At 59.6% G+C, this 27,929-nt stretch overlaps 1 protein-coding gene across 6 annotated transcripts; it reads left to right on the forward strand.

Moving 5' to 3' along the window:
- Nucleotides 1-105: 105 nt before the first annotated feature.
- On the forward strand, nt 106-27,388 carry TMCC2 (transmembrane and coiled-coil domain family 2). Of its 6 annotated transcripts, none has more exons than XM_054181401.1 (5): nt 106-317; nt 8,610-9,116; nt 23,944-24,878; nt 25,218-25,353; nt 26,023-27,388. In XM_054181401.1, the coding sequence occupies exons 1-5, from the start codon at nt 147-149 to the stop codon at nt 26,332-26,334; spliced, it is 2,061 nt and encodes a 686-aa protein (XP_054037376.1). In that variant the 5' UTR covers nt 106-146; the 3' UTR covers nt 26,335-27,388. The 6 variants fall into 6 exon arrangements, with proteins under 6 accessions (XP_054037376.1, XP_054037379.1, XP_054037377.1 ...); XM_054181404.1 differs by lacking the exons at nt 106-317; nt 8,610-9,116 and adding exons at nt 13,507-13,640; nt 15,780-15,922 and having other exon boundaries at nt 26,023-27,387; XM_054181402.1 differs by lacking the exons at nt 106-317; nt 8,610-9,116 and adding exons at nt 13,508-13,640; nt 15,771-15,922.
- Nucleotides 27,389-27,929: the final 541 nt, after the last annotated feature.

Consider the following 27,929-nt stretch of genomic DNA (forward strand, 5'->3'; position numbering starts at 1 on the left):
CCGCCCGGCCCGGGCACGGCGGGGCAGGCGCGGGCGGGGCTGGGGCACGCAGCCCCCGGGCCCCGCAGCGGCCGCCCGGGCGTCGCCCGCCGCTGCCGCCGCGGCCGTAGGCGCCCCCACCTTCCCGGGGGAAACGGCGCACCGGTATGAAGCGGTGCCGGTCGGACGAGCTGCGGCAGCCCGAGGAGGAACCCGGCGCCGCGGGGGAGCCGCCCGGCCCCGCCGCCATGGAGGCCAAGCCCGGGGAGGCGGCGGCGGCGGCGGCCCCCGAGGCGAGTGCCGTCCCGCCGCCGCGCACCAAACCCCCCGACCTGAAGGTGAGCGGCGGCGGCACCGGCCGGCGGGAACCAGTGGGCTGGCAATGGGGCGAGCATCCCGGTGGGGTCACCGGAGGGGTCAACAGTGGGGTTACCGATTAGGCAAGCACCCTATGGCGTTATCATTGGGGTTACCGGCGTGGTGAGCACCCGTGGGGTGTACGCCTTGGTGGGGTACCACCACCCCCACCCTGGTCCCCACTCTGCTACAGGTGTGACCTTGGAGGATGTAGGATGGCCCCAGGATGGGGATGCTCCTGGTATGGGGATGGCCCCAGTCTGGGGATGCTCCTACAATGGGGATGGTCCCAGTCTGGGGATGCTCCTGGGGTGGGGATGCTCCTGGGATGAAGGTCCCAGAATAAGAATGGTCCCAGGTTGGGATGCTCCCAGACTGGGGATGCTCCTGGACTAGGGATACTCCCAGGGGAGGCTATGCCCCTGGGATGTGGGTGGCCCCACAGCGGGCCACCGGACCACCTCCCAGGCTTGAGATGCCTCGTGGTAGTCTTGCACAAGCATGCACAGGGCTGGGCATTGCCGAGGCCGTGGCCCTGCCGCAGCCTGGCCACCAAGAGCAGTGATAATAATAGGGCAAACGTGGGAGAGGCGGGAGGACCCTGGTGACGCCACCCACCCTTGCCAAGGGGGCTGCGGGCTTGGGGCTTGCACCCTGGGGTGGGTCTGGGGCGGGCTGCCATCACCCAAGCAAGATTTTTGGGGTAACAGGGCTGTCCCCCTGCTGAGGGGCTGAGCAGACCTCGGTAAATAACAGCCGGAGTCACCTCAGCGTGGGGGAGATGCTCGGGGGACGCCAGCCGCGCTGCTGGGATTAGTGCTGCGGCAGCCGGGAAGCGCCGGTGTATAAATGGCCCTGAGGCTGCTCCTCCTGTGCCTTCGGGCTGTGTCCAGTTAATGAGGAAAACAAGTTACGCGGCACTGCAGCGCTGCGGGAGTGAAGGGAGCCGGTCCCCGGCGGCAGGGTGCGGGCAGGGATGCGGGCAGGCAGGACGGGGCGGTCCCGGGTGAAATTAGGCAGAAATTTCCTGTGGGATTGGAAGCGGAGCAGCTCTGAGCCCCCGCTGTTCAACAGGGTCCCGCTGGCGTGGCTGCGGTGGGGTTTTTATGTTGCAGAGATGAATTCTCTGCTCGTAACTTTGGTGTTTTCAGGCGCTGCAGCGCGTCGCGGCCGCGGGCAGAGCGTGCTGGTGGCAGAGCTGTCAAAGGCGGTTGCACCGGGATGGGATGGAGGTGCTGCTTCCACTCTTTGTTTTCAAAAAGACCTAGACAAAAGCAGAAAATGTCCCTGGTCACCCAGGGGCAGCCTGGCATCCAGGATGGAGATCCTTGTTGTGGAGCTCCCCAGCCTTCCATTTGGCCTAGAAGGTCTTACCGGTACGGTCAAGGTCACGCGGGAGCTGGGAAGCATGGCCAGGATTGCCAGGCTGCTGCTGTGCCTGCGTGCATCCCTTCCAGAAAGGCAGACAGGAAATAAAACCCCCCATTCCCGCAGGACAACTTGTCTGCTTTAAGCACAAGAAGCCCCACGGGCGCAGGATGCTGCTTGCTGCCACACGCGGTGCCTTTTCCTCGATGCCCGAGCCGCGGCTCCTGCTCCTGAGGCCGTTTTGGCTTTGCTGACGTGATGTACAGCTGCTGCCACTAAAAACAGCTGGAGGGGAGAGCCCTGTGCCAGGGGAAGGCAAATCCCTCAGGATGTGGTGCTCAGGGCCACGCAAGGCTTGGTGGGGTGGGACACCCTTACCTGGAGGAGGCTTGACTTGCCTTGGCCAAGGTGATGCTTTTCACCCGCGTCATCTCCCAGCCTCTCTCCATCCCACCTGGGGCCCTTTTCACCCGCGCAGGGGTGGGAGCGTGGGGCAAAAGGAGCCGCAGCTGGTGATGGGGATGGCCACCAGGCCAAGTGTTCCGTGGTTGGCACGTCCAGCCCTGAGCTGGAGCTCAGCCCGGTCTGCAGCCCGGTCCAGCTCGCAGCAACAGCGGTGGCCAAATGCCCATTGATTTTATCGATGCAAGCACGATGCCCTAATGCAGGTTTGCTTTGCGATGCTCACCTTTAAAGCATTTGTAGCTCAGCAATTAATTGCCTGCATGGAGTGAGTCCTCAAACTTGCTTCGCCAGGCAGAACGCATGAAAAATTGCATCTCGGTGCTGCCCACAGCTTCCGCGGCAGAGCCGGGCACTCTGTCTGGCCCCGCCACAGACACCGCCGATTCAACCACTTTGCCTCCTGTTGCTACAATTGGTGGCATCATTAATATAATCTTAAAGTTTTCCTGCCCCAAATCCCCGTCTGGAGCCGCACTACGGTGGGGTGGGTTCAAACAAGCCGGTCCTTGTCCCCGGGCTGGCATGGTGCCACACACCCAGGCCTGCAGATCCATCTCCCCGTGGACACTGAACAGGCATCAGATGTAAACTTCAGTTTGCTGCCAGCTGAAGACGGATTTGAGCTGGCAACCTGGAAACAACAGGCTGCCTTGTGTCATCTCCATCCCCTAACCCCGGCAGCTCCACGGCAGCTCCGCATTCCACAGCCCCGGCTCCAGCTCCTTCGCCGAGAGCGAGGGCTCCATTAGGGGAAAAAAGAAGAAAAAATAAAAAAAGTTCTGGCAAGGAGCAAAGCAGATGCGTGACACACAGTTCTGCTCAAAAATATGTTGGGTGGCAGGGATTTCTGTGCTCTGCAGCAGAGCAACTGGATCCATACAAAACACTGCAGAAGGAGACATCCAGCCTCCCGCGGCTGCCCGGGGTGTCCCACCACCAAGGCATTCACCGCTTGGTCCCACTCCCGCTTTCCCAGAGCATCTCAGCGCTGAGCATTTGCCCTGGGTCTCTCTCTCTCTCTCTGTTTTCCCAAATGGGCTGATCTGGCCAAGGGCCGAAAGTTGAAGCCTGACATCATTTCCCTCTCCAGTTTCACGATCTTGGTCTCCATGGTTCCCACCTTTCCCTCCTTTGAACCTGAAAGCCAAGATCAGCAGGAGCCCAGAGGCACTGACCTGAGCCCTTCCCTCTTCCTAGGGCCTGATTCAAACCCCACACCCATGGACAGAAAGCTTCCCCTGGCCTTCCTGGAGCTGGAGAACCTCTCCTGGAGCTGGGGAGCCTCTCCTGGGGAGGAGGGAGATGAAGGACAAGGGGAGGTCCCTCCATGGGATGTGCAGTCCCCAGCACAGGTTCTGCCCTGAGCCATGGGGTTGGGACAGGGGTGGCTGGAGGGGACGTGGTGAAGCTCTTTGTTTTTTCCAAAGGTCCCTCGCTATGAGTGGACAGGTCTGGGGGTGGAGACCCCTGATGCGGTTCAGAGGCCCCCCCATGGTGGAGCCCATGCAGGCTGCTCGCTGCAGGGAGGATGCGGAGGACTCCTCCTCTCCGTAAAGGTCGCCAGCCCCTGTTCTAAACCCTCAGGTACATTTATATTTAATCCCTCGCACGAACAATTTTCCAGGCATATTTTGGTCTTGAAAGGACACTGCCAAGGTGAGCCGGCTCCCCTGCGGATAGTGGGATGGAACTGTTGTCAAGCAGCTCGAGCAGGAGCAGCGCGGTCCCTGGAGCGGCCGCATCCATCATCTCCCCGGGGCATCGCTCATCAAAAGTGCTCCGGCTGCAGGCAGGGACCCCAGCGGGTCCCCGTTGCAGAGCTGCAAGCTGGGACCCCCCGGGAGAGGGGAACCCCCCCCCGGGCAGGGTGCAGCCAGAAGGACAGCATGTTTCCCTGGGGTTTGTGCCAGGCGCAGTGGAGGGACAAGAGCTGGGGCTGGGGTGCGCTGCCCTCCCGGGAGCAGTGCTGTGCTTCTCACGCTCACGAGACCAAGCGTTCCGTGCCCAGCCACCTACGGGCCCAGCCCCCCCAGATCTGAGCCCCCAGGGTCCCCATCCTCGCTTCCCACCAAATTTCAGCTCGCAGCATCCCCGCCGTCAGTTCGGGAAACGCAGAGGTGACAGACGTAGGAGAAGCAGTCGTGGGCTGCCACTCGCTGCGTTATTCCCCCGGGAACACATCTGGCTCCTCTCGGCACCGGCAGCAGAGATCTCGCTCTGCAAATGCGACCTGAGGTTGGGACCTCATGGGGGTCCACAGCCCCCCCAGCCAGACCCACACCAGTGCCAGCCCCACAGAAGTTATTCCGGAGAGCGTTTAAGGAGCTGCGTGTCACTACAGCGTTTTGGTAGTGCATTAAACAACATGACTAACGGTTGTCACATGTTTGTTCTCTCATCCTGTCGTCGGGAGGAGAAGCGTGTGCGGGGGAGTGCTTTATTTTCCATTTTAGAACATCTATACATTTTCCTTGGCCTTTGTGGAAGCGGGAGGAGCGGCAGAACCGGAGCTCGGGATGCTGGTGTGAGATAGGGCTGTGAGGGGCAGCCGGGCTGGCTGCCACCCTGGGGGACATCCCTGTCCCCAGCCTGGCCGCCGGCAGTGGGGTGGTGGCAGGACCCCCTTGCTGGGGACCCGTGGGAGGAGCAGCTGGAGTAGGCAGCAGCAGGACTAGAAACCCCATGTCTGCGGGGCTGCAAGCTGCTCAGTGGCGTGGCCTTCCCCATCTCCCCACTGGGGGAATGGCTTCCCCCTGCCTTAAAATATGGAGTGCTGTAGGATGGGATGGGACAGGATGGAACAGAATGGGATGGGATGGGACAGAATGGGATGGGATGGGATGGGATGGGATGGGACAGGATGGAACAGAATGGGATGGGATGGGAAAGAATGAACTGGGATGGGATGGATGGGACGGGACAGAATGGGATGGGATGGAACAGAATGGGATGAGACCGGACAGAATGAGATGGGATGGATGGGACGGGACAGAATGGGATGGGATGGGATGGGAAAGAATGGGATGAGACAGGACAGAACAGAATGGGGTGGGATGGGACAGGATAGAACAGGATAGGATGGGATGGGATGGGATGGGATGGGATGGGACAGGACAATCTTCCCCTGTGTCTGTGCAGTGCCTCCAAAGGGCTGCAGAGTCTTGGCTGGAGCCTCTGGGCAGGGATATAAATAATTAATAATAACAATAATTGAGCAGGACTTCGCAGCGTGCAGCTGTGCTATAAGGTCACGGCAACAAGATCCACTCCTTGTGCATCTGAAAGCCAAGTAAGAGGTTTGGATGTTGGGACAGAGCTGGAAAACCATTTAGTGAGAAACTGGGCGGTTTCAAGCCACGTGGCCATTTGGCAGCGACAGGAACACCGGCCCTGGAGAGCCCGGAGCGGGACTGGGGATGCGCATTCCTGCCACAGCGGGCAGGGACAGCCCCTGGGGCTCCCACAGGGACACTGCCAAGCAGCAGCGTCCCAGACAAAACAGTCATCTGAGTCACTGTTTTCATGCAAGATATGTTGGTTTGGGTTAAAATGGGATTTTTGGCTCTTGTCTTGTCCCCGCAGTATCCCCACAGGGCTGAGACTCTGCTCTCGGTGCAGGCAGGGTGGTGGGATGGGTACAGGGGGGGTTCACGCAGCCCCCTCCTGGTTTCTCACATTTTAGCGATTACTTTTCATCAGCGGATAAAGAGGTAAGAAGGAGGCAGAGGGTGCGACCGTGCTCAGACAAACCTTGTGCCTTGGGGCTTGACCCCGCTGCCGCCGCCGCCGGCAAGAACTGATCCTCTTACGGGGGACGGGATGCAGGAGCCGCTCCTTTGAAGTCCATGGAAACAAGTCCTCGCCGCCGAGCAGGAGACCCTGGCCGCATTAACGAAAAAGACAAAAAAAATAAAGATATTTTCCTATTGATCTTAGTGTTTTACAGCTGTCTACGATGAGAAATTAATCTCCGTATCCATTGCATCAGTTATTAAGCAATGGCTGTTCCAAAACAGCCCGTGCAGACGCTCTGTTCTGAGCCACGAGTAGTTTCGTGCCAGAAAAATGCCTCTGCTTTGGAAGTGCAGTAATATCCCGGAGTCGTATAAGAAAAGAGAATTTTTACATCAGCAAATTCTCTGCAACAGCCGTTGCAGAACGGCTCGCTCGTGGTGACCACTCCTGACAGCTCTTTAGTGCAGAGAAGCCTTCTGCTTTAGCACCTGTGCGGTGGGGGTTCAAGCCCAGGACAGCAGGGCTGGGATCCCTCTTTTTGCATCCCTCCCCCTTCTTCCCATGCCGATCCCTTACCGTCCCGCCGGGAGCCCTACCTGCAGAGCCCAGGAAAAGTTCTTTCAGGAAAACTTGGAAAGGGCCTGAGGAGGGTTTCTTTTAAAAGGTGAATTTCTCCCAGATGGAGCTGTTGGGCCAAGAGCCCTCTGAGGGCGGCTGGCTTCCACCTCCACGCCGGTGCTGGAAAAACATCCTCTCCTTTATTGCCGGCTTCGCTTTTGCTTTGTTTTCATTACCCTCAAGGAAGGGAGTTGGTCGTTCCTTTTCTCTTGGACCTTCTAAAGGACAAACTGTGCATCCGAGGGTATGCCATACCCTTGATGGCAGAAGTCTGTGGGTTTATAGTTATTACCTATCTAATGCTGCCTCTGTTTCCATAGAGACTCTATAAATAGAATAAAATTTAAATCACTATTTCCTGAAGTAGCAATTTGGCACTGTAGATTTATTATATATTTCCTAGGAAAAAGCAAAAAGATAGACATTTTCATTATGAATGGATAATGGAAGGATTAAAGGATTTGCCTATAGCGTTTAGTGACACAGGATCTAATTGCTGATTCCTCGTCAATATTACAGGGGTGATGAGAATTAGGCCCTTATGGATTTGGACCTTGTGGCTTTAATGTCTGGGATTTTTAGGGGATGGAGTCCTTTCTGTATGGCCATGAAATCCCCCAGAGTCTGCAGCTCCCGGCGGTCGTGTCTCAAACATCACTTTTCTAAAAGCCGGGGTTTTTGCCGAGTGTCCGCCAGGGCTGTAAGTAGCTCGCAGTTCTGTGCCCGCTTCACGCTGGTTTTCAAGCATGAGTTAATGGCAGCGCCACTGTTACGGGAAGCAGCGTCCCACGGGAGAGCCCCAGCCACAGTAAATCCATGGTGAAATGCCCCTGGACGTCAGCAGGGTCAGGACTGGCGTCCTCGAAGGTGGGGTGCTCGGCTTAACTCCAAAACAGAGACAGAGAGCAACAGTGCAGACTCCTGCCTTGTGGTCTGCCAGGTTCCCAGTAACTGAGGCTGCCCCGGGAGCCGAGAGGATCTCTCGATGTCCCAGGATCATTTACTTGCTGCCTGGGAGCCGCGATGGACCAGGGATCAGGGATCTGCTGAGCCCTTTGCAGATGCCGCCCGCGATGCTGCCCCCCTGTTGGATCACACACAGGGGGTTGCAGAGGGCACCCAGCCAGAAATCTCCTGGGGATGCAAATCTGGGCGTTCCAGTGACTGCAGGGAAAGTGCTCCGGGGCTGACCTGGCTGTAATCAAGAGCACGATCTGTTCCACCATCCATATTGCATGACTTTGCCGCGGCTAGCATCCACCCCAATTCCCAGGAGCCGTCACGAGAAAAGCCATGTGCTCTGTGGGAACGGGAGTCCTGGCCCCCTGGGAGAGAGAGACCCGGGGGTACCGGGGGGAGCAGCGTGTCCCCATCTCCTGCTGGAAAACGGTTGCTGCCCAGCGGGGACTGGATTTGGTGGCACTGGGCCAGGAGCTGCGGTTTCACCCAGCCTGCTCCGTGCTGCACTCGGAGGCCATGGAAAATCCCTCCCCAGTGAAAAGCCCTCCCTGATCCTTCCTGGAGCAGGTTTCGGAGAGCAGGTGGCTCCTGGCAGCGCGTCGGTGGCCCAGGCTCCAAGGCTGGGAATAACCCTGTTGTTTTTAGCTAGGGAAAAGGCTGCTCCATCCCCGCTGCCCGCCGGGTCGGGGTCTCTGCACAGCGTCTGGCCTTGGCTGCAGCAGGGACCCTCCTCCCGCCATTGCTCGGAAGGGTCTTTCTGCTCCTCTTGCTACTTTTAGTGCTCATCGGAGACCTCCTCCGGCGTGGGGAATGCTGTTGGAGCTGCATACCTGAGTCGTCCCGAGCCACCATGCTCAGCCCTATGTGCCATCAAATGGCCACAAACGCTTAATACTTTTCCACGGGTATGAAGTGCAGCGCTGGCAGCAGGGCTTGGTCCCTTCTGCAGATCCCTTTGGGCTGGTGGGGGGTCCCCAGAGCCCTCCCAAAGCTCTTCAAGCCCTTGAGCTCGGTGTTTTGGGTCAGTGCTAGCGTGGGCATCGTCCATCAGAGCTGCGTGTGCCAAAGTGGGGCGATGCCGTCCCTTCCTGACAGTAACAGGGGTTGTTTTCTCTCCTCTCCTGCAGAAAATCCAGCAGCTGTCCGAAGGGTCCATGTTTGGCCATGGCCTGAAGCACCTTTTCCACAGCCGCCGGCGGTCGCGGGAGCGGGAGCACCAGAACTCGCAGGACTCGCTGCCGCCGCATTACGGCATGTCTGACCACGACTCCCCCGACGAGAAGGAGCGGTCCCCGGAGATGCACCGCGTCTCCTACGCCATGTCCCTGCACGACCTCCCGGCGCGTCCCACCGCCTTCAACCGGGTGCTGCAGCAGATCCGCTCTCGCCCCTCCATCAAGCGCGGCACCAGCCTGCACAGCGGCAGCCGGCGGGCCAAGAGCGGCTCGCTGGAGCCCCAGAAAGGGAGCCCCCACCTCGTCCGCAAGGCCCCCCAGGACAGCAGCCTCACCGCCATCCTGCATCAGCACCAGGGCCGCCCCAGGTCCTCCTCCACCACCGACACTGCCATCCTCCTGGCCGAGAGCGGGGCCGTCTACCTGCTCACCGAGGACACCGAGTGCCTGGCCGATAAGGTAGGGCTGGTACGGGGACACCCCGGGGTAGCTGGGGGCATGAGCCCACGCCGGGGAGCCAGGGCAGGACTGGGTGCAGAGCACCCCAAAGTGCTGGAGACCATCCCTCGGGACAGCGCTGGTGGCACTGGGTGAGCAGGACGGCGGACGGCAGCCCCTGCCTGGGAGCAAGTCAGGTCCAGAGGTGGCTGGGGTTGATGCTCCTCTCACGGGGATGTGAAGGCAGGGATATACCCCAGTCTGATTCCCAGATCGGGATTTGAGGAGGCGAGAAAGAGACCTGGCAAGAGCTCTGTGCCAGTGGGGTGGGACCCCCGGCGCGGGGTCGGAGGGGACCCCAGGTGTCTACAGGGACTCGGCCAGACGGCTGCAAATTGGTCCCGTCTGAAGCGATTTTTAAACCGCTCTGTGCAGAGCTAATTGAGAGGATGGTATTCCATCTAGCGTTTAGCCCCGTTAATTATGAAACAGCTGAGATTAGCGCTGCGGCATGGCTCGCCGAGGACAAGGTGCAGGCGGTGGGCGGTGCTCCGGGTGCCGGTGGGATTCCCCGTGTCGGCTTCTCTCCTTGGCCTTTGGAGCTGGGGGGCTGTCACATTCTGAAACCGCTCTCTGCAGCCCTGAGGGCTAGAAGCATCCTCCTATTTCATTTTATTTTATTTTTTTTAAGTTACCTGAAAATACCAGCAGTGAATTGGCAAAGCAGTAGGGGACACAGCCAGGCAGGCTCCAGCCGCCCGTGGGGGCTCTTGGCTGGGTGGCTTTTACGGGAATAGCTGTGTAATAGGGTGGCAGTGGCCGGGCAGAGCTGCGGGGGTGGGCTAGCGGCGGGGGTGTCAGCTCCGTGTGCTCCTCCCAAGCAGAGGGACCCAGCGGGCGCAGGGGCTGGGGGCGATGCTTCCCACGCGTCCCCCCGCCAGCCACGCTCCTCTCTGCTTGGCACCGAGTCTCTGAGAGGGAAATCTGACCTGGAGACTCCTGTTGCCCTCTGAGCTAATGGAAAGAGGATCAACCAGATACTTTTTCTTTCTGTTTTCGTCCGGCTGTTTCAGCGCCGAGCCGCAGCTGACGCTCGCAGCTTGCGGCGGGTGCCAGCGCTGCTCCCCTGCCACAGCCGTGCGGGGACCGGGCCACCACCGGGACGTGGGAATCTGGTCCCAGAGGACGGACACATCGTTGTATTCGCAAGAAACGGCCACCCAGGTCCTCCTCTCCCCCCTTTACAGGGTGCAGGTCAGGGCACCCCGACCCTTCCCCAGCAATCCCCGCTCCCACACTGCACCCAGACCAAGTGTCAGGGCCAGGAGCCATTCAGGTTGTTAATTTGAGCATCCGCAGCCAAAATTTCTTCCGTCTGGCCCATGGCATTGGCCTTGCAAGGAGCCCGGTCCCGCTGAGCCCTCTGGGGTTGCAGCCAAAGCTTGGAGCTAAAGCAGTTCTCAGCGGGACGGAAGCAGGCGGAGGGAGGCGAGAGCAGAGCGGGTCCCGTCCACGCACAGAGCGGCACAAAGAGCGCAGAGAGGGGATGAATAATTAACTGCATATGACACAAAGAGTAATAAGAAGAGAAACGATACTGGGGCCTTTGTGAGGCAGTGGAAAAATAACCTATTTAGAGAAAGAAGAGCTATGTGATATTCTCATGCCGTATTATTTTTCCGTAGCCCTCAGGAAACCCAGCCTCCAGCCCATGGTAAAACGGCTCCTTTTCCGCAGGGACGGACGGTGCTGCCATGCCCTGGCACCCGGCACGGCTCCGCCAGGCCCCGGCAGGCGCATTGCCACGGGGGCGTTGGGCGAGCAATCGCTTGACATCGCCTCTGCCTTGTCCTGCCCAGGGCCAGACACCTCCTCCCCATTTCACCCCCCATTTGGAAGCTGCCACCCCAGGGGTGCACAGGACTCCTCTGAAAGAGTGATTTTCCCCCCTCGAAGAAATTTCATGCTGAATTTTCCATCCGTTGCGTAAGGGCCCGAGTGCATGCCGGATTAATCCCTCGTGGGATCGCTCAGCCTCAGCAAGCGCTTTTTGAGCAGCTATTGATTTTTTTTCATTTTTTTTTTCTTTTTTTTTTTTTCTTAATTAGGTTCCTACAGTTTTCCCTTCCCTACCTTCACCTGCACCAGCCTCCGCACACACGGTGCCTCCCCCCGGCACCCCCTATGTCCCCCCAAGAGACGGTGGGGAGCAGACGGGGGGCTGGGGGAGGCGGGTGGGAGCATGGCAGGGTCTGGGCACTCGGTGCTGGGCCCCGGTTCTGGGGCTTATGGTGTAACGCAGAGGTGCCTCACTGCCCATCGCGGGGAGTATCGCCAAGCGGTAACCCCCACCCAGAGCTGGGGGGGCCAGCACAGGGCTGCCACCTGCACCACACGCTGGGGACAAGGCTTTGCTTTGCAGGGTGATGCCCACCTTGCACATATGTTCGTGCCTCCCCCCCGCATCCTTCCCCGCCGCGCTCTGCCCACCTTGTGCATGTGAAGAGCAGCTCCGGACCAGGGTGGAGTGACTCGGATGTCCCCTGCCTCCCGCTGGCAATTCCACACAGTTGTGGACCAAGGTTTTGTCGGGTGACTCTGTTCCAAGAACCGCAGCCGGTCGGTGTTTGTTGAGCTGGGGGAGCCACTTCTCCGGGTACCAACAGCCGGGAGCACCGCTGGATTTCAAGCAGCCACTCATCGGTGCGTCCCATCACGCGTGGCTCACTTGCTTAGCCAAAGCAAGGTGGCACATTTGGGTGCACACTGGTGTTGGTGTGCCTGAGGGAGCACGTGGCAGGTGTCGGTGTTTCACACGAGGACATGCCGGCTTGCGGACACGGTGACATGTGTGACGGCGGTGGTGGCAGCGGCACGGTTGGGGCAGGGGGAGGCTGCGGGCAGGGTCCGCGTGTGGTGATGGCAGCGATGGGAGCGTGCTGGAGAGCCTTCTCCTTATCTCACTAATCTCCTGCTGGTGACCCGCCAGCGCCTTGTGGGAGAGGCGGGCAGACGCGCATTACCGGCTGGGACGGCCGCCGAGGCCCAGGCAGCACGGTCTCCCCGCAGACCCCGGTCCCCCGCGGCCGTGGGGTCAGCCGAGTGACAGTGCTGGCGGGGCAGAGCATCCCGGGGGGACCCTCCTCCCCGTCCCGGTCGGGGAGGCCGGAGCTGGAGCGGGGCGGCCGCGGGGTTTTGTGCCTGGTGCTGCCGGGGAGCTGCGCGGACGCCTGCGGGGACTGCGGGATGGTTCACGTCCAGGTGAGCTGAGCCCCCCAACCCCGGCACCGGGGCCCCTCCGAGCCCCCGCAACCCGCACCGAGCAGCGGCGGGGGGCGAGCGGGAGGGAGCCCGGGCGAGCGGGCTGGATGCGGGGCCGGTGGCCGTTAGAGGGCAGCGTTACCGCACCGTCCGTCTGTCTGCCCGTCCGTGCGCATCCCCCCGCCGGCTTCTTCCCGGCAGCCCGGGGGGACCCGCTCACAAGTGTCACAAGTGCGAGTGCTCAGCCCCGCCCGGCGGCGCGGCTCGGACCCGCGGAGCGTCCCCCGAGGAGGGCGAGGGGCCGGACCCTGGCCGGGCTCGCTGCCCGCCCGCCCTTGGCATCCCTCGGCAAGTGACAGCACCAGCTGCCACCGCTGCCTGCGGCCCCTGTGCCCCTCCCGCAGCCGCCTTGGCCCCCCGGCACAGGTGCTTCTCCCATGAGACAAAGGGGAAGAATGGGGGACAGCAGGGGGACTTCGTGCCACGTCTTGGCTTTGGGCTTGTGGGCCAGGCCAGCTGCTGAGTGCTATGAGCCACGCTTATTTATGGCCTCGTAGCCCAAGCATGCTGTTTCCCTGCTCCCATCTCCTCCCCACTCCCCTGCCCCCTGCCCCGTCGCTGTGGGAGGTGGTCTGGGGTCCTGGGGCTCTGCCTTGCAGGGGGGACCTGTCCCCACAGCCCCATCCCCGCCGTCCTGCTGCCTCAAGGGCACCAGTGCTCCAAACACAGGGCAGGATTCATCCCGCTAAATTTAGATGCCTGCCGGGTCAGTGGCTATATCAGGGTGAGGCGGATTATAGCCAGCAGAGAGAAACCCACAGTTTCTGAGCATCCACCCCGGGGGCTGCTGTGGCCCATAGGCATGGAGGGGTTTGGGCGAGTGGTGGCCAGGAAGCTGCGGGACGGCTCAGCCCTTGCCCCGGTGGCTCAGGGCCGTCAGGCAAAGTTCATCTCCCCTTCCCAGACATCTGCTTTCTGGCTGCAGCGTGTCCAGCTCAGCCCTGGCTCCCTCCGGCCCCACTGGCATCCAACCGCCTTCGGTTTCAGGGCGGGGACCTGGTTTCTCACCTCCTACAGCTCCGGTTACCCAGAACTGGTCTCAGTCGACAACTGGGACAGGGACGGGGACAGGGACTCTGCGCAGTCCAGCCGGGACCCCCCAGGGTTGGCACAGCCCATGGTGGGGGCTGAGCAGCCTGAGCCTGGCTCCAGCTCGGAGGGGAGATGCCCCAGAGCTGGGGACTGACCGGTTGGAAGCCGGGGTTGCTCCACGGCACCTCTTGAGTATCCTTTCTCCCTGCGGTGGGTAAGGACGTGGTGGTGGCAAGGGAGGTTAGCTCGGAGGGTGGGATGCTGGCAAGCACTTTGCTGCCCCAAAAATCCACTTTTGGTGGCACTGGGGCCAGTGATCCTAAAACCAGAAGCTTGAAGGTGAGCTCCTGAGCAGGTAGCCTGCTTTCTGGAGGTGCTGAGCACCTAAGGATCCCCAAGGAGCTGGCAGGAGCTAAGGGGATGCAGGACCTTCGGGTCTCACTGCTTTGGTTGCTGTTCCCACGTGTCTAACCCAGGCAGGGGTTTCCCCTCGCTCCCTGCCTCGGTCTCCCCAGCTGGGAACCGGGGCCAACACTTCGATACGCTGGATGAAGCCTCTTGCATCTCTTTAGGAGGATTTGCTGACGGAGGCAAAGCACATCCTCCCCTCCCACCCAAACTCTGGGTGAGTTCTGGTGTTAAAATCCCAGAGGAAGGAGCAAAAATAGGCCAGCGGTGACTGCAAAAGTGCATAGAGGGAGCGGTGGTGTAAAGCTGCCCTCCCCTCAGCCCCACGGCCGGGCATCCCCCCGGCATCCGGGCAGGGTCCCGAGGCAGGGAGCTGGGTGTGCGGAGACCCTACAAGTGCCAAGGGTTTTGGGGGTGAACTGCTGGGGGCATCACAAAACCGGAGGTGCGAGAGTGCTCGTGTCCAGGTTGGCTCCTACCTCTGTTTCCTTGCGTGTCACGGGACAATGAGAGTCTGCGAGCGAAGGGTGCTGGTGGGAACTCGTTCCCTCACTCCCATCGGGATGGCGCTTCGAGGAGCAATTTGGGAAAAGCAGATAATAGCTGTGAAGACAAAGATACCCGAGATTGCTGCTTAATTAATTCAGGAGGAGAAGAATATCAGACTCTCGCACTGATTCACCCCCTAGCAGAAGACATCGTGTTCCTCAGCCTTCGTTGACATATGGCTGTTGTTTCCAGCCCACCAGCAGCTCCCTCTCCCCGAGAGGCAGGCACTGGGAACGCCGCCTGCCCCGGGGGGGGGTTGGGTCGAGGGGGCGGCTGGTGTGTGGGGTGGATGCCCCGGGCAGAGAGGGCAGGATTGGGGGAGCAAGGGTTCATGTCTGTCCCGCGGTCTGTCCTGCCTGTCCCCTGCCGCCATGGGCAGGCAGATGGGTTGTAGCTGTGAGCAGGATTTGGCTCCTGAGTCAGGATGAGCAAAGCAGGGTCCTGCCTTGTGACTCTGATAGCGCCAGGCTCCTCACCCTGCGGCTCTGCCTCTCCCTGCCTTCCCCCTCAAACCCCTCCCTACACAAGCTGCTGAAAATCCCCCCCAGGCTGCCCAGGCACCCTCTTAGAGGTGTCAAAACCCAGCTGGAGCATGGGCTGGGGGTGCTGCTGGCGGTTTTCAGGCTGTGTCACCCGGCAAGCGAAATAGCAGCACCATTGCTGGAGCTCCCAGGGTTACTCCCTCCAGTAAAAACTGCAGCAGGAATTTTTCCAAAGATTCTCCAAGCGTAGGAAGGGCCATGAATGGCGTCACCCTTGAGGGACGGTCATTGAATCATCTCCACAGAGGTGTCCATCCCGATGACCTGCAAGCTTAGGGCACAAGGGACAGTCCCCGACCCAGAGAATGTGGTGTTGAATTAGGAAACACTGGTGTCCGCATGGTATGGATGGGCACAGAGTCACAGGGACTTCCCAAGCCCCCAGCAGACAGCGGGGACAGATCCTCTCCACCCCCGGGATCTGTCCGTCTGTTCCCACGCAGCCGCCTTCCACGCAGGGCTCCTCGCCGGGTGCCGTGCAGGAAGACGATCCCCGCCTGCTGCCACTCAAAGCCCCGTGGGATGGTGGCACCGTCCCAGCTCAGACTGGGGACCGAGGAACAGCAGCGGCTCGTTTGTTTGTTCTCCGCGTGGTTCGGAAGGCAGCCTGGCCAGGCAGCGCTTGGCGGTGCTGTCTGTTCTCCCAGCACAGTTGGAGGAGCGGGACCGGCCCCTGCGGCACCCAGCCTCTTCCCGCTCCCCCGGGCTCCCTCCCTGCTCGCCAGCCTGCGCTGCTTGTTCTTGGTTGCCTCAGAGCCTCCTCGCGCCTCCTCTGCGAACGCACGTCCTGCCATCCTCTGCCCCTTCGACTCCTTAACCACAGCCATGACAGAGGGAGAGGATCCGGCCGCCTCACGGAACACCGGCCCTGCGCTTTGCCGGAGCGACCAGGGCATCCTCATGCCGGAACCGCATCCTCCCGACTCCTGTCCCGGGAAAAGGATATTGCTCTTTAATTCTCTGCTGGGTGTCTTTGTAAGTACCCCCCCTCCGCTCTCCTTCCTGCTCCTAGGCACCAGCAGGGCAAGGACTCGGGATGTCCAGGAATAAGGGGTGAGGAGCAAGGTGCGAAGGCGAAGGTCAGGCTGCTGCTGGGCTTGCAAGGGTTGAGGTTTTAGCCAAGAATCCACTTGCTTTGGACACCAAAAGCATTCGGGAACGTGAGGTTAAGGAGTGGTGGACTTTGCAGGTTCTCGTCTGTATCAGCATCCTGGCTCCCCATAATCTGTACGCAGCTTTCCCAGCTCGGTAGAGGATACTAGCACAGCTTGGCTGGTCTTCCTCCTTTTCTTCCTGTTTCTCCGTGCTGAGCTCAGGCCCTGCGCATTCCCATTAAGCCCAGCCCCAGCTGCTGCCCGTACCAGCCAGCCAAGGCACAGCCCCAGTCCAAAATTTGCCGTGCGTTCGCGCTGCGTCGCGAGGTGAGCTGTCTCTTGGTTGAGATGCTTGGACCAGGACTTTGTAAGCGTTCAGGGCCAGGTTCTGCACCACTCGGCACCGGCGCACAGTGAACGTGCTGTGATTTTGTGTCCGTCCAGAGATTTCCTTTGCATGGGAGCTGGGGTTTATTTATTTTAAATAAATTTTTAAATTTGCCTCTTACAGGCAGGCCTGGAAAACAAAGCTGCTGCTTTCTAAGCAGCGGACTACATCTCCTAAAGCAGAGCTGGTGCTAAGGATGAAGGGGAGTCCGCCACCAGCCTCTCGGGTAATTCGCTTGCAAAACCCCCACTTTTCCCACGCCGGCGGGGTTTTTGCATCGTGTGGCAGGGAGGGCCGTGCCCTCGGGAGGGGAGATGCTGCACCACTGCTCTACCTCGCCTCGCTGGGGCATCAAATAGGCGATGTTATTGCTTCTGCAACTATTTGCTAACCCTACCCTTCCCCTTGTGCTGGGGAGCTGAGACCAGGTGGTTTCCTATGACTCAAGCTGACTGAAGTCCCCAGTAAATAAAAAAAAAAAAAATGCCCTGCGGGTCTCGGGGCAGCAGGCTGCCTGCAGTCTCATCCTGAGCATCCTGGTGTTTACTAAGTCCTCAATTTTTGAGGCTCCTCTGGGGAAATCCGTGCTTCTCTGTCCTCCCTGGAGGCCAGGCAGAGTCTGGCAGGTCAGGCAGGGTTTGCCCGGGGGCTGTGGGCTGGCAGGAGCTATGGGGGGCTCGGTGGGGGGACACTGCAGTTACCTGCAGGCTGGGTGGACCGAGGCGCGGCGCAGAAGCGGGGCTGTGCCTGGCAGCCCCCAGAACCACGTCCCTCCGCTGCGAGTGGCCGGTGGGGAGCAGATGAGTTTCGGAGCCGGCCCCAGCTCTTCAAATAAGGGAAGTGGAAAGGAGAGCTCAGAGCAGGGAGGGTGTTTTCCAGAGTGCCTTGTGCGGCAGGGGGTTTTTCCTGCCCTGCTGAGGCTGCAGAAGGGCGATGGGAAGTGACCTCTGGCTCCTGTGCTAAAACAAGAAGTGATGTTATGAGAGATATTAAACCAAAGATGAACATCCTCTGGTAATCTGCCCCATGTCATGCCCGGAGGCATCCGCCGCCCAGGGCTTGGGCAGGCTGCAAAATCCACCCTCCCTGGGGCAGCTCGTTGGGATCGGAGTCCCTTCCCCGGCACAGCTGAGCACCGTACGGTAGGCACAGCTCATTTCTGCTCCTGGTGTGTTTCACTTACCGGAGAATCTGCTCTTCTCTGTGCCTTTCGTCATGGACGATACCACAACCCACTGCCAGTGCCTGCAAACGGCGGGTGGGTGCGCGGGGAAGGGGCTCAGCGCTGGCACAAAGGCTGCGCGGACAAACTCCCAGGCAGATGGGGAGGGGGGGCTTTTGCCTATGAGATCCTGTGGTCCTGAGGGGACAGACCGAGAAACGTGGGAGCTGCTGACAGCTCGTTGTGTAGAAGCAACTCCCATAGGGGTTCTGTGGCCTGTGGGGATGCCCAGGTCAGCACGGGGCTGTGCTGTCCCCGGGCTGGGCTGCTGGGACCAGCCACGTCCCTCCAGCGCCGCTTCCCCACTGCAGGGCCAGCAGCCGAGACCGGTTTAGGAAGACGGCACTGTCGAGCTGAGTTGTGTGGTTGATGCAGCCTGTCCCTTGCTCCCAAAGCACCGTCTCACACAAATACCTGCTGGGCGCAGTGACACGGCTGGGGATGCCCTGGGCAGGGTGCCCTGCACGGTGCCAGTGTCACAGCGGTGGGAGCTTGGGCTAGAAGGGGACAGGGATTTTAGTTGCCAGTGTTGAACTGCGCTTTGCCATCTTCGCATCACAGATTGGTCCATGATGGGCTGCTCTGCCTCCTCCCCAGTACCGGCACACGGAGAGCTGTGAGCGTGGGCACCGGTGCTGGAATTGGTCCAGGAGGGTCCGTCAGCGCTGGGCTAAAGGATGGGGGGATTCGAGGAATCCCATTCCCTGCTCAGAGCAGCCCAAGTGGAGGCTGTTGCTCCTGTGCCTGTTTCCTCCTGTCACCCTGCTCAGCTTATCTGCAGCCACGTGTGTTCCCGCAGCCCGGCAGCGCCAGCAGCCCACGGAGCCCCTGCCCCAGACCTGCCCGAGCCGATGCCTCCTGGAAGGAAGATCTTCTCGCAGGGAGGCTTCGCCGCCATGGCAAGGGCAGTGTCTGTGGCCAGGTTTAGGGGAGCTCACAGTTGCGGGATACAGGGGGACCGAGACCTGGGGGTGGTGCTTTTATGGAGTTGTCGAACCAAACTTTTCAAACCCATCCATGCCAGGCCAGGTTGATTTTGGCGCTACTCACCCCAGCTGCTACACCCAGGCAGGGCTGTGCTGGCTGAGCACCGCGGGGTAGCTCAGAGGTGCAGCCTTGCACCCAGAGCCTCTCCGACATCGCAGGTCACACTTACAGAGCACGGAGGGACGCAGGGACAGCCTGAGAGACGATGGGAAGCGCGCGGCTGAGCGGGGCTTGGTTTGGCTCAGCTGCGGGAGCAGCACGGGCTTCCCCATTAAACATGCATCTGGGTCACCATCAGCTCATCGGTCCAGCCTGTACAATTCAACGTGTGGCTGAAAAGACTTCCTAAGCTGTTGTTGTTTTGTTGCCTTTTTTGAGAAATAACTAAAGCAGAGAGCTGCAAATGGAGCTTTCTCGTTTCACCCATTGTCTGTGGCTGCACAGATGCTCTGGTCTGCGGCCGCAGCTGGTTTGAGGTTCCAGCATCCGCAGGGCACGCCAAGGCACAGCATAGGGCTGTGGGCTTCAGTCCTGCTTCCCTCAATCGCTCTTATCCAGGTCTGATCCTGCAGCGCTGGCCGCATCGACCCTCCTCTGTGCAAGCCCATGGTTTGGGCTGACTCAAACGCACAAGCTCCAGGTCTCCTTTCTCGCCCAGGGCTTTCGCTTTGGCCCCTCGCCAGCACCACTGGTCCCGGCATAAGTGCAGCACCTGGGGGGTGACTCCAGACGGCCACGGGCTTCTGCAGAACCAGAGCCTGCTGTCCTCCCTGCTTGATTTTCATCCATCCGTCCCATTTCATATCTTTTTAATTGCACGTGAAGCATCAAACGCTTGTATCTGGCCAGTCGGCTGGATGTGTTCTCCGTGCATTGCGTGTTCTCCCGCGGCAGGATCAGGTCGGTGCAACCTTCCCCGTCGCTCTCTGTGATGTGAGCGGGTCGGCAGCGCTCCACCGGCCGGGCCCGGCTCCATCCCAGTGCGTGGCCGAGACACTACCTTGTCCCGACACAAGTGGCTGGTTCCTGGCTTTTAGCTCCCTCGGGCTGCCCCCTCCTTGCTTGGCAACTATTTTTCCCCCATGCATCGGTCCCACCCGGGGTTTTGCTTTATGCATCCCTCCCCCTGGCCTCTCCCGGGCTTTATGTCCCGGTACGTGACACAGCAGATGACAACGGCCCGTCCCGACCCCCTGTGTCAGGGCACAGGCAGCGTGTGGAGCTGGAGGCGTGTGAATCTCCCGCCACAGGGACGAGGGGGGGGAGGTTTGCATTACAGCCCTGAAAGCTCCAGTCACTGAGAGCTGTAAACAGCTCCGGCAGATTTCCTGAGTCGGCAGACAATCCCGCTGCACCCACCGGCTCGGTCCCGACGCTGCGCTCGCTCCCTGCGTGCTCGGGAGGTCCCCGGGGACACGGGGCCAGCCCTGACGGGGGGGTTTGCAGGAGGGATCTCCTCCTCCCTGCTGCTCCCCTCAAACTTTGCTGCCGTCAGCTGCTGCTTTCCCCCCAGCCATGGCAGCCAGCGCTGCCCGTGCATCACTGCCGGGCTCCATGCCGCGGCAGGGAGGCGGCCAAGCAGCCCGCACCGACTAGCCCTGGGGGACCCGAACCCTGCCCGCGATGGAGGTAGGTCCTGGAAGCCGGTGGGGTTAGAATAAGACAACAGGGAGGATGGTGATGGGGAGGGACCCCCGCAGGGGCTTTCGGTACCTCTGTTGCTGGCGCTCGGTGAATGAAACCCAGCGGCATGATCCGTGCCAGCACAGCAAAGACCGGGTGGGAAGCTCCACTGTGCGATGAAACCCTTAACGTGCTTCCCTACATTATGTAAGAAAAATTATTCTCAGGCTGGTAAATTAGCGGAGGCAGCTGCTGCCGACCTGTTGTGTCCATGCAGGGATGGCACGGGAGCAGGCAGGGCACGGAGGGGGACACGGGGCTGCCTGCTTCGGTCTCTGCTGCAGGCTTGAAAGGAGGGTGGGAAGCGTGAGTCAGGGCTCCTGCTTCTATTTTCAATGCCTGGGGTGGGGAACGCGGTCTGGTGGGAATAACGGCTCTGCTCCGGGAGGCACAGGGCTGCGAACGCACGTGGGGACGGGACTGGGGACACCCAGAGCATCCCCTGTAACGCTGGGCTAATTGCAGCCACCAACCCACAGGACAGATGCTGTCCTGAATTACGCTGATCGAGTGCTCTGGGGAAGAGGGGCCGTGGAATCACCCACATTTAACGCCTGTCCCAAAATCAACCTCCCCACATCCACTGCCCACCTGCATTTCTCTGCCGGCCGTGGCCTCTTCCCCTGTGGCTTTCCAGGGCCACCACGGGCTTGTGGCACGGTGACACCCACGCTGTGGAGCTGCCGGATCGGTGCAGCAGCTCCTCGGGTCCGCCCTGCCTGCCAGCATCCCTCGACAGCTCGGTGGTACTTAGTTTTCCCATGCTTGAAGGTACATACAGTCCTTCCCATGGCCATTTTCACCCCCGTGTTGTATTTCAGCTGGCAACCATGGTCACATTTTGTAGGGAAAGTCCTCGCTCGGGGTTGATGCAGCAGAAGCCACGGCATTAGCTCATCTGCTGCGCGTCCTAGTAGGCTATAGGGTATGAAAACAGAATAGTTCAGGGCATGAGTAAGTGTCCTGAGAGCTTTGTTCTGAACTTTGCAATAATTGTGCAATTTCTTAAGAATGGGTTTAAATCCTTTCCAGGCGTGGGTGTGCCAGGACACCCACATCCCCGTGCTGGGGACATGGCCCCGGGCGAGCTGCTGGGCCCCGAGCTCCTCACCTGCCACCTGGGCTTCCTTCCATCAAACCTGCAGCAGCAAATACACCAGCATTGCATAATTGCGCCTGGCTGTGGCCCTCTAAGTACTGTTTGCTCAGCTTATTAGCTTGAGCCTTTTGCATATCTCAGCTCTCCTGGGCTGAACTCTGTTGGTAAGAATAATTTTTCTTCCTGCATTCCTCCTGCATCCCACATCAGCCCCTGCTCTCCCCTCCGAGCCCGCCTGGAAAACAGCCCTTTCATTTCGATGTTCCTACCAGAAGGTTTTCTGCATGTAGGGAAAGTGTGGCTTTTACTAATCCCCCGGTTAAATCCACCGCACAGTCATTTAGGCTTGCTGGGATTTAGCAGGCAGTGTCTGTTAATACTGCAGAGATCGGTATTGTCTTTTTTTAGTTGTTGTTTTCAAAGCAATAACCTGATGTGGCTTTTCTATGGTGTGCCCTGTGCCTGCGAGAGCAGAGCTTTCAGCCGGGCTCAGGGAAAGGATTTCACCCCAGCCAGGTCAGCGGGGATGGGCAGCATCGCATCCCTGCCGCTCCCTCCTCCATCCTGGCCTCCCCTCCCCCTGTGCTCCCAAATATACTCCCGTGAATAAATGGCTTTGCAGGGGCAAAGGTTTGGGTGATTCCCAAACCTTTGGGTGATTCCCAAACCTTTCCCTGTTTGGAAACAAAGTTTGAGCAACTTCTCCCCTTCACTGGCCCAGTTGGGGTTTCCCATTGCGGCCTCTCTGGTGCTGCCCTTTTCCTTTGCGGTGACCAGTTTTTCCCTTACTGCACAGAGAATTGCACATCTGGGTGAAAAGCCTGTTTCCTGCTGCTGCTAATTTCTGCCCCTTGATAAGAAACCGAAGCGAAGCCCTTCGCGAGGCAGCTGAAGGGCCCAGCCCAGCTGAGGAACTAAGGATAGCCTGGCAGCGGGGTCTGAAAACTCCACCAGTTTGCTGGGCGGTTTTTTTCTTGGTTTTTGGGTTTGGTTTTTTTTGTTTTGTTTTTTGAATAAAGTGCTGATCCGGCTCCCAGCTCTGCCCTGTGTCCCCCTGCAGGCTGGGGGCTGCAGGGTTCCCCTCTGCTCTCACCCTCCAGCCCCCTCCTCACATTACAGTGACACTGCTGCAACCGAGAGAGAAGAAAAGCCTTGGGGAAGGGGCTGGGGGATGCTCCCTCCCAGCTTGTGGTTGTCTCAGCCTCCCAAGGAGGCTGAGACCCCTGCAAGGACCCCCCACACACCATGTGAAGCATCAACACCCCCAGGCTCCCAGCAGGACAGCAGCGCCAGGGTGGTGGAAAAGGAGATGGAAGTAAGTAAGAGGAGGGCAGCGTTTGCCCCTGCTTTCCCGAGCCCCCCGTGGGACCTGCTGCAGACGGGAGTGTTTTTATAAGCAGCATCTTGAGAACATTCCTCCCTCCCGCGCAAGGCATTTCCTGGTGATAACACACTCCTAAGTAATGATCTCGCAGCATTATCCCTATTAAAGGGTCATTCGGGGAAAGTGTGATGGAAATTAGAAATTATTCAGGTCTGCCAACAGTATTTAACTTTCAAGCAGCTCTTAATTAGAAGCCAGGAGCCATTTATACAACCACTGAGATTTGCATAAGAATCTCCATGTAAAACCCAGCAGCTGGGAAGGTTTAGTGATTTATTTTCCGAGTGGCAAAGCAGCGTGCCGGGGTTGGGGAGCAGGACCCTGGGTTGCAGCCCGGTGTCTGCCACTGATTTTAAGCGTGGCCTCAGGCAAGTCATTTCCTCTCCCAAAGCTCCGATTTTTCCATTTGTAAAGTGAAAATCAGCGTGTGTCCTAACTCACTGGGTGGCAGCTTGTGCTTGCAGAGGGGTCTCGCATTGCCAGGTGAGAAACCTCGGAAAAGAAAGCAAAGGATTCCCTGCACCTGCAGCCTCTGGGGATCAGGAGCTGCTCCCGAGTCACCCCCAAAGTGGGGTTATGGCAGAGTTTCTCTTCAGCTGAAAAACTCCCGTGTGCACCTAGGCTAAAAGCCAAAGATGGAAAATGAGACTGAAATACCTCCGGGTTGCTCAGTCCCTGCTCTCACCGCTGGTTTGGTGGGAGATTTGATGGTGGGTTCCAGTTTTAGCTCCTTTTCCCCTGGCTGGCGCTGGGTGTCCTGCAGCCCAGAAATGCGGGTGCCCATCTCTGCCACAGAGTGAGGGCGGAAAGTCAGAGTCGAGCTCCTGGCGGCGGATGCTCCTTGCTCAAAACGATTGGCCAAAACCAGCCCCGAAACCCTAATTAATTTCTTACTGTGCCCACTAACTGGCTTTTTCCTGGGATGCCAGTGGTATGGCTGGGAAATGCTTAACCAGCTGGAAAAAAAACCAAAACAACTTCTCGCTCTTGCTCTGGTTAACTATTTTCCTGCCCAGCTCTCGCCTCCCTCTCCCTCCTCTGCCCCCCTCAGCCCCATTCCTCTCCTGCCCCCTCCCCGGGGGCTGCCTGGGCGTTCACTCCCCCTGTTGAGCATCACCCTCCTCTCTCTTTGCTCGCAGCTGGACAAGGGGGATGTGACCGCGCTCAGCCTGCCCTCCGCCACCGGGCACGGCGATGCCGACGGCACCGTCTGCCTGGACGTCCCCGATGGCACCCCAGACCCTCACAGGACAAAAGCCGCCATCGAGCACCTGCACCAGAAGATCCTCAAGATCACGGAGCAGATCAAGATCGAGCAGGAGGCGCGGGATGACAACGTGGCCGAGTACCTGAAGCTGGCCAACAACGCAGACAAGCAGCAAGCCTCCCGCATCAAGCAGGTTTTTGAGAAGAAGAACCAGAAGTCGGCGCAGACCATCGCACAGCTGCACAAGAAGCTGGAGCACTACCACAAGAAGCTGAAGGAGATCGAGCAGAACGGCCCTTCCCGGCAGCCCAAGGATGTCTTCCGGGACATGCACCAGGGTCTTAAGGACGTGGGTGCCAACGTTCGCTCCAGCATCAGCGGCTTCGGTGGTGGCGTGGTGGAGGGCGTCAAGGGAGGGCTCTCGGGTCTGTCCCAGGCCACCCATACCGCTGTGGTCTCCAAGCCTCGGGAATTTGCCAGCCTCATCCGGAACAAGTTCGGCAGCGCGGACAACATTGCTCACCTGAAGGACACGTTGGATGACGGGCACCCAGAGGAGGCGTCGCGGGCCCTCAGCGGCAGTGCCACCCTGGTCTCCAGCCCCAAGTACGGCAGCGATGACGAGTGCTCCAGTGCCACCTCCGGCTCGGCTGGTGGCAGCAACTCAGGGGCAGGACCCGGTGGCTTGGGGAGCCCCAAGTCCAACACACTGGACAGCCACCACAATAACTTCGACACCATCCTGGAGGAGCTCCGGGAGATCAAGGACAGCCAGTCGCACCTGGAGGACTCCATGGAGGACCTCAAGGCCCAGCTGCAGCGGGATTACACCTACATGACACAGTGCTTGCAAGAGGAGCGGTACAGGTAGGGACGGGTGGGTACAAGGGTGGCAGCATGTCTTGACCCAGCGTGGCATTTTGGGGACTATAAGGTCACCATCCTGGGCTTGTCCAGCTAAGCCCTACATGCCAGGGACATGAGGGACTGCAGTCCCCACTGCCCTCCTCGCTGCCAGACCCCCCCAGCAGCACTGCTCCCATGGAGGATCATGCAGTGCTTCCCCTTCATCAGCCCTAATCACCTACAGCCAGGAGCAGGGTGGGTCGGAGGGGCCGGGTGGTTTCCCCAGCGTCCAGGGAAGGAGGGCAGGGGGTGGCTGGGGGGACCTGTTTGCCCCAGCGTCCCTCCACCTTCCATGTGCAGGTACGAGCGCCTGGAGGAGCAGCTGAACGACCTCACCGAGCTGCACCAGAATGAAATGACCAACCTGAAGCAGGAGTTGGCCAGCATGGAGGAGAAGGTGGCCTACCAGTCCTACGAGAGGGCACGGGACATCCAGGTAGGGGGGCGCAAGGGCTCAGCCCCCCACTGCACCCTCCATCCATGGGGCAAGGGATGGGCTGGGAGGCAGGGTGGGCAAGGGGGATCCCTTTCTCTAGCCCTCTGCAGGTAAGTCCTTGCTGTGATGCTGTCACAGCAAGAAGCAGGTAACTAAGCCATGTCTCCAAAACCCCCGTCTGTGCCCCAGCGAGTCCGTGCTGTCCTGAAGTCACCAGGTGCTCACGACAGGGCACGGTTCGGGGGGGATGGCTGCAGCGCTGGGCTGTTATGAGCCACATGTGGGCCAACACTGTCGGCAACCTGATCTAGTTGAAGACGTCCCTGCTTACTGCAGGGGGGTTGGACTAGACGGCCTTTAAGGTCCCTTCCAACCCAACACATTCTGTGATTCTAACACAGTCCCAGCTGTCCCAGTTTGGGTCACCTCCCCTGCTGCAGTAGGCACCGAGACCTTCCCCGGCGCAGGCAGCGTGGGACAGGGCATGCCTCGCGCATCACACGGGCCAAGGGTCTGCAGAGGGAAACCCCTTCCCAGCTGGGGTGGTCACCGTCAACAAGGTTGGCATGCATTGGAGCGGCAAGGTCTCAGGGCATGGGGCAAGTACCAAAAGCTCTTGTGGAGCATCCCCGGAGCTGCTGGGCAGCCCTGACGTGCTGTCCCTCGCAGGAGGCGGTGGAGTCCTGCCTGACACGGGTGACCAAGCTGGAGCTGCAGCAACAGCAGCAGCAGGTGGTGCAGCTGGAAGGAGTGGAGAACGCCAACGCCCGGGCGCTGCTGGGCAAGTTCATCAACGTCATCCTGGCCCTGATGGCCGTGCTGCTCGTCTTCGTCTCCACCATCGCCAACTTCATCACCCCGCTCATGAAGACCCGCATGCGCATCCTCAGCACTGCCCTGCTCGTCCTCTTCCTCTTCTTCCTCTGGAAGCACTGGGACTCCATCACCTACTTTCTGGAGCACGTCCTGCTCCCCAGCTGATCCGCAGCCCGGCCACGGCAGCCCCAGGGGCTTTCCATTTCCCACAGAGGAGAGGGCAGGGGGTCAGTGGTCCAGAGCCTTTGGGTTGTTTCTTCACATGCTCGGTTTGGTTGCTTTCCTGGCCCTCCATCCTCTCTGCAGCCGGCAGCAATTGCTCGGAGCGTGGTGTATTGGAGCCAGGATCTGTCAGTCCTCTGGGATGTTTGGGGAGGGCGAGATGAGGAACAAGGAGGAGTTTCGGAAGAAACTGGTAATTTATGGGGTGCTGGGCTTTTCTAGGGTTTTTGGGTTGGTTTTTTTTTTTAATGTCATTCTGTTCTGAAAGTCCATGGGAAGGAGGTCTTCTGCAGAGCTCTTCTGTCGGTGGGAAGGATTGAGCTGGATCAAACCCATCTCTGGGAGAACTTTCTGCAGAGAGAGGGGAGGCGTTAGTTGGGGCTGGGTTTTCCCTCTCATCCTTGAAGACCAAGATGGCAAAAAGCTCAGTCCTGGGATGGAGCGAAAGCAAAGCACGTGGTGAAGGAGAAAGCGGGTCCAAGGCAAATGCAGCAGGACATGAACATCCCACCAGCCTCTCCAACCCCACCACAGCCTGGCCAGGACAGAGCAGGGCTGTGACATTGTCCCTGTGTCCCCACGGGCACCTGGGCAGACACAGGGGACCCGATGCCGGACACAGCACCGGCACAAGCGAGATCCCCTCTGCTGTTTTCCCTTCATTTATTTATTTTCCCCTCCTTCGGCTTTAGTTGATCTGATCTTTTCAGGGACACCTGGACTTTCCAGCATCACGCCTCTGAGTTTTACAGCCTCTGCACCGTGTTGTGTGTGTGCGTGTGTGTGTGCGCGTGCGGTTTTTAATTTAATTCAAGACTCTGTTTCCATTTGTGAATCAAAGCTGGTAGAGCCGGGGGGGGAGGCGAGCAGCTGCCTTCCCAGCCTCCCTGGCTCTACACAAGAGCACAGCATGCTGTCTCGGATGTTTCTTAAATTATTTCATACATATATATTTATGTAATATATCTATACACACACACACATATATATAAATATATATATAAAAGTATATGCACAGTCAGATCCTCCTCTGGTGCAAATCGGTGCCACTCCACCAACTTCGGAGGCCCTGAACCAGTTTGCCTCAGCTGAGAATTTGGCCCTTAACATTCCTGTGGCACATCCCAGCCTGATGCTCAGGGCTGGTGTGGGGCACGGGGTGCTCAGGAGGGATGGGGAGGTCCCACAGAAGGGGCAGAGGCAGTTCCAGTGCATGGGGGGGAAGGTGGGTGTCCTCTCCCACCTCCTCTGTGCTCCTGGGGCCAAGCCAAGCCCAGCTCCCTGCATCCCCTCGGCACTCGAGCATCATCCCTCACACTGGCACAACTCCCGGTGCATCCCATCAGCCAGGGCTTGGTGCAGGAGCTCTGCGTGGGGCAGCGGGTGCCTGCAGGAGCCCTGTGCTCTGCCAAAGGAACCAGCAACACAAGGATGGGGGGCTGCAAGGAGGAGGGCTGGGGGGCAGAGGGCTGGAGACCCCCGCTTGTACCCTGGGGCTGCGGCTGAGAGCTCTGGGTGGGAGCCCCGACCCCAGGGCG

The sequence above is a fragment of the Rissa tridactyla genome, chromosome 21, assembly GCF_028500815.1.
Source record: "Rissa tridactyla isolate bRisTri1 chromosome 21, bRisTri1.patW.cur.20221130, whole genome shotgun sequence".
NCBI classification, from domain to species: Eukaryota; Metazoa; Chordata; class Aves; order Charadriiformes; family Laridae; genus Rissa; species Rissa tridactyla.